The 6,238-nt window shown below is 49.8% G+C and overlaps 1 protein-coding gene across 1 annotated transcript; it reads right to left on the bottom strand.

Annotated features, from left to right (window-relative positions):
* Window positions 1-5,450: 5,450 nt before the first annotated feature.
* LOC116826940 (twist-related protein 2-like) lies at window positions 5,451-5,936 on the bottom strand. The gene has a single exon (XM_032783995.1). The coding sequence runs from the start codon at window positions 5,934-5,936 to the stop codon at window positions 5,451-5,453; it is 486 nt and encodes a 161-aa protein (XP_032639886.1).
* Between the last annotated feature and the right edge of the window lie 302 nt (window positions 5,937-6,238).

Here is a 6,238-nt window from a genome sequence, read left to right as displayed (position 1 = left end):
TATGTTGTAGGACCTAGTTATAAAATAGGGGGAAAGGAAATAACTATCCTACCGAGCAGACCCCGACTAAGGGCACCAGTCCTCAAAAGGCAAGTGCTGAATTCCATCAGAGGCTTTTCAGACTGGATGACTGTGTAAGGACATTGTAAAAATAAATGGAATCCAGGGAGCCAATTTAAAGGCAGTCAAAGAATATCACCCTTAACGGCTCCAGAAATGTTTTCCTTGGAGATTTTGAGTGATACCTTCATTTTCTCCCCACTCATCAGGAAGAAGAACAAGGTATCCGTTTGAATGGGCTCAAGATTGTATTTTTTTTTTCTGAAAATTGCGAGCTCGGTGGATTTCAAACATTAACTTTTCTTGCCAAGGGGCTCCCTCCTCGCCCCCAGTGATGTCTCCTGCTTCACAAGCATATATGCACGCTCAACTGTTCCAGCGGCCTTTGATATTTAACAGGCGAGGTTCCAGTGGAGACAAGTATGCTGCAAACTCAGTAGGCATTAGCTGTTCTGCATCATGAAATGACAGCCCCACTGCAAACACTGCATTCACTAACTGCCTGGCAAGATAGATGCAGCCTTTGTAACTAAAGAGCATTTCCCTGAGTGCTGCTGCTTCTTCCTTTTGCCCTCTACCTTGGAAGTTCCACTGTCCATTATTTCCCTGCCTAACTTGGAGCTGTCAGTTGGTATCATTGCGGCAGGAATGCACAGTACAAACAATCATCCATTTTGGAGACCAATGTATCACAAAAAGACCAGGGTTTCTAGCAAGCATTTTGGAGCCATCTGGGCTGAATATGAAACAGGACTATTAAGAACACCACTAGCTCTGTACTTACAGGACTGGGGGGATATTTACAAGAGTTATTTCACTGAAGGGGCTTTCACTCATCCGTTTATCACAGGAACGAAACCCCTGCCAAACACAGACCAGTTTAACTACATGCACACACAGAAACAGACGCAGACTTGCACATCTTAGCAAGCCCGACACCTACATTCATGCTGACACATGGCTCAGCATTTGCAAAAAGTGGCCATTAATGCCAGGGACTTTCATTCTCAGATGTCCTGCTGAGGCACACAGCATGGGAAAGCTCTCCATCTCTAGAGACAACCCAAAGCAAGCAGGGCATTAGTGGCTTGATCCAAAGCCCAGTGAAGTCATAGTGTCTTTGCATTGACTCAAAAGGCCTTTTGCTCAAGCCGTAGATGACTGAGACTGAGCTAGCTTTCTGCGAACCCACCACTAATAAATGTTCTGCTACACTGGCTAGTTGGAGCAATAACAGATCTGTCCATATTAACTTCACAGGAGCAAACCTCGCCTTCTGGCTTCTCTGGCTGAGTGTTTAAACTGCTGCCTCCAGCAGCCACACTGCTGGACCATCCTTGCCCTGGTGTTACATTAGCAGAGTCACTTTCAGCACTGACTTCACTGGGATTGCACAGTAAATCAGTGCTAATTAGGCCTAATAGTTAATGACCCTATAAAGGACACTTAATGAAACACCGTCAACTGAAAAGCCGCATCCTGTCATCTGACTGTATTTCACCCACTATAGTTGCATGGGCATCCACACCTCACAACTCTAGTTTTCAGTGTTTGGCTGTGTCCATTTAGCGGCATTCTGTGCAGAGACAGGTTGTTTCCATGCTTCCCCGGTTGTTTGAGTGCATCACAGCGACATGACAGAGACAAACATCTTTAAACAACAGGGAAACATCATTGTAAAATAACAAAAATTGGTCTGAGGTGAAGGGCAGGTGCCAGGGTGTGTGTGTGCATGTGCACGCGCCCGTGTGAGTGAGCGGCTAAAGCAGAGGCTGAGGGTAGACATAAAACCTGAAAATATTTTTGATTTCTCGTTTGGATTGTTTAGATTTTATGACAATGGTGCCTTTACAGTGTGTGACCCGAGGAGGTTTCTCTTTCCATGAATCCTGATTAAAGGCCCAACAGTGATTGCATCTGCTGCCTGAACATGCAGTGAAGCCATGACCCTGCTGCGGTGGAAGGAACTGGCGCAGGACTAAGAGCAAATATAACGCTATGGTGATTTGCGAGACCCCAGTGCATGGGAGGGGTGATAAATCCCCACTGGAATCCTGCTAACTGCACTGCTATCCAGAGAAAACAGAGGAAGGTCCTACAGAAATGGAGCCAAGGGGCACCCAAGCACTGGGCAAGTACAGCGCAGAGACTGGCAGCAATTGAGGTCAGGGATGGAGCTCAGGGGATTTCCAAGCAAAAGGGAGCAGCGAGCTTTTGGGCATCACATTGGCAGGGCCAGCTCCAGGGACCAGCAGAGAAAGAAGGTGCCTGGGGCGGTCAATGGGAAGGGGCGGCACGTTCGGCTCTTTGGCGGCAATTTGGTGGCAGGTCCCTCAGTCCCTCTCAGAGGGAAGGACCCGCTGCCGAAGTGCTGCCGATCACGATCGCTGCTGCCTCCCGCCCTCCCACCCCCACCGCTTGGGGTGGCAAAAACCCTGGAGCCAGCCCTGCACATTGGAACAGACCAATAAATACTCAATTTAATAATAAATGTTCAGAAGTTGCCTGTGATTCTTGGTACCGAGTTTTCACTGGTGCCCATTATGAGACAACTCACCCCAGGTTTGCAAAAAGAGCAGTTGAAATGGGGTGCCAAAGGCCACATTTCAGGTGCTGTTTCTGAGCTGCTAGGCCCTACTGATTTGCAGAGTGACTGGCACCTCCAGGTGAGGCAGTGAGGAGCCATGTCTTAAGTTGGGCCCCAAAATTGCTTTCAGTGGGAGTTCAGCAGCGAACGTGCTTAGGTGTTTTTGTAGAGCCCACAAGGTGCCAATCTGCTTCTTTGGGCACCTAAAGACCTTTGAAATTCTGGCCCTAACAGCCAAAGCCCTTAAGTAATGAGTGGTCCCTGTAGCAATGACTGAGAACCCAGCAGGTGCAGAGGTAAGTGGTCAGAGGGGTGCTCTATGGAACGGCCGAGAGTTCTGGTCACTGCTGCATAAGCCTCAGATTACTGATACCTCTTCCCAGGAATCACCCGGGATTCGTTTCAATTCAGAAAGTAAAACTCTGGCTCCAACTCCTGCCTTCGGGGAGCCCAGTCCAGGATCTGAAGAGACTGACAATGGAGGGAGGGGGGAGGGACATGGGACTCTACCTTCCAGTGGGTCAAGAGAGAAAGAGGTTTTGGGCGTCAGGCTTCCCCATCTCCTGGCATAGCTGAGAGGGTGAGCAAGCCGCAGGCCATTAACCAGAGGCCATATTCCCAGCTCCCTGCTAGTCCCTGCAGAACTGAGCTCTTCTCTTTCGCCTCATATTTTAGATCACTCTGGGTACAAAGTCCGAGGAAGGATAATTGCTTGACCGTGGTGTTTGGATTTCATACACACTGGAGCAGGCACAGATTCCATTAGCTGGATCTGATACTTTGATATTTGTTTAACAAAAAAGGATGTGTAGCTTCATATTTAAATTAAAACCAGTGAAGGGCCTGATCCCACCCACACTCACCCTTGTGGTCCTGATTGTGAGCTAACTACTCCATTGAATTCAGTGGATTTACTCCTAGTTGAAAGAGGTGCCTTGAGAGGGGAATCCAGCCCTCAGGACATGTATTTGAGTAAGGAGACATGCTGGATCAGGTCTTAATAAGAGAATTAATATCTAGAAATAAAAATCAAAGGAGAAGGGTCTTTTGCATGTTGAGGAAGTTTGGTTGCATCTCCCAGGGGGAGGAGAAATAACACTGACATGTTCCTCATGATCTCAGCCTCAGCCTAGACCAGCGTGTGCCATAGGAGCCGGACTGACACAAGCCAGAGCGGCCAGTTGCTGATTAACTAGATGTTCCACTCTCCTGTCTGTTAGTATCCAAGGAAAGCCAGACATATTGATCCCAGCATGAGGCCCACAGCAATGAGGGTGGGAGTCCAGCAAAGAGGACCTGGACCGATCCATGGGGGTGGGCTTCAGTGAGCTGGATGCGCCTCCATTTGGAGGATTGGAAAAAGGGAACTGTCATTTCTCTGGATAATAAGAATATCCAGAGCTCTTGTCATTAATGCTACCCAACATCTGGGAAGGGTTTTGGGGCTTCAGCCAATAGCTAATTATTAGAGAGCACATCTGCTCTGGCAGGATTCTTACACCTTCCTCAGCAGCATCTGGTGCTGGGCACGTTGGAGTCAGGACACTGGGCCAGATGGACTTTGGGTTGAATCCAGTCTGGCAATGCCCATGGCCCTGTGTTCTAGAGAGGTTTATATCCTAGGAGATGACTGCTGCTTCCCTTCCCAGATGACTGCAGTTGGTGCTTTGCCTGAGGAAGGCCAGGAGTTGGCTTTAATTATTCTTACTATTTCTCAGTTATCTCAGATATTTAGCGATGGCAAGGGGTTGGGATGGGTCTGTGGATGCTGTGCTGTCACCCTTCCTTGCCCTGGCCTCCCCATGTCCCTTTGTCCATTTCATGGGACTCTCTCTGCTCCCACAGCAGCTCCTGGCTGCCAGAAATAAGTAAATCACTGGTCGGTCTTTTCTCTCATTTGTCAGTGGCTGAGAGGAGCAGAGCCAGTGGCAGAGCCTGAAGCCCAGAGAGTGCGTGGATGGCATTTGCGTGAGGCTGGAATGCATATAAGATCCAGACTCAGTGCAATGTTTGCAGCAATGTGTGTATGAAACTCCATGTTTCTCACATCCTCCGCGGTGTACGTTATTCCTGGCATATTACAGCTGGGGTGAGCTCCCATCAGATCAGAGGAGGTTACTGTTCTCTACCCTTTTAAACCGTGCTCCAGGAGAGTAACAGGGCAGATTCTGCAGGCGTTGGCCCCTGTGCAACTCCATTGACTTCAGTGGAGTCACTCCTGATTTACACCAGTGCAATGAGATCAGAATCAGGGACTGCATCTTATAAGAATGCTGCATTTGGGGTGATCAGTGCAGTAGCTGGGCCTGATTCAGCTCTCTCTTACACTGGTGTATTGATTTCAGTAGTGCTGCTCCTGATTTAACCACACTCTTAGGCTACAATCGGAGGATAAATCTGATTTTAAACTCTCGTTTTAAACCTTTCATTAACTGGCCCTTAGAAAAAAACCCCCATTGTCTCTGGTAAATTAAATCAGTTGCTCTAGGGCTCTGCTGCTCAGATCCCTCCAAGGTCCCATTAATGTGAGTGGCGGCTTGGCAATGAAAGCTATCCTGTTCGCTTTGGGGTCAGCTACCTCGCCTGAGCACAGGAGTCGTAGCACGTCTGGGGTTTGTTCAAAGACACTGCACATGGCGGGGTGCGGGGAGAGAGATGACATTTATTTTCCCTGGAGAAGCTACAAATACAGCCGGGGAGGTACCCTGAGAAGGCAGGAGGGAGAGATTCAAAGACAATGCTCTCAGTGGAGCTGGGCAGCAGGAAGTTTGTTATACATACCTGTTGGCTGGATCCTGCAGGCTCAGTGAGATGCTGACATGGACCAAGCCCCTTCCATCCTCCAGACAGAGAAGGCATAGCTGAGCCTCTCGTGGGCCAGGTAGTTGCAGCTGGTGATCTTGTGGTCCAGCTCATCACTCTGCAGCACCTGGTACAAGAAGTCGATGTAGCGAGCGGCCAGCTTGAGGGTCTGGATCTTGCTGAGCTTGTCGGAGGGCAGCGTGGGAATGATCTTCCGCAACTCGGCAAAGGCATCATTGAGTGACTGGGTGCGCTGCCTCTCCCGTACGTTGGCGATCACCCGCTGAGTATGCACATCCTCGAAGGACTGGGGAATGGGGCTGCGCTTGCTGCGCTTGCCCTGCGGAGAATGCGAACCACAATCCTCCATGGGTTTGCCCAGCTGGCCGCGCTTGCGGAGGCATTTCTTGTGAAGCCGTTCGCCCTCCTCCTCACTAGTGACCAGGCTGCCTTCGGGGGAGTCTGGGCACATGCTCTCCTCTTTCATCTTCTCAGAACTGATCCCTTTCAGCCCAGGAGTCTCTCCCACCTGGCAGGCACTGCGGCCTTGGACCTCACAGGATGGAGGGCCAGCAAAGGCCACAGTGCATCTGGAGAGGCAGCCTGGAAAGCAGACAAAGCCAGCTCAGGGAATGCAGCCCTGACGTGTCCACTGGCCAGACTTCCCAAACTTCCTCAAGTCTCGGAGCCTCCCCAACCTTCAAGGAGCTGGGTGGTTTTTTGGGTTTTTTGTTTTTTGGGGGGGAGGGCTAAGGAGAGGAGGGACATTTGAATAACTTTGTGGATGTC

The sequence above is a fragment of the Chelonoidis abingdonii genome, chromosome 26 (genome assembly GCF_003597395.2).
Source record: "Chelonoidis abingdonii isolate Lonesome George chromosome 26, CheloAbing_2.0, whole genome shotgun sequence".
Classification (NCBI taxonomy): domain Eukaryota; kingdom Metazoa; phylum Chordata; order Testudines; family Testudinidae; genus Chelonoidis; species Chelonoidis abingdonii.
The sequence above is the reverse complement of the archived record's forward strand: the minus strand, read 5'-3'. Positions and strand labels throughout refer to the sequence as shown.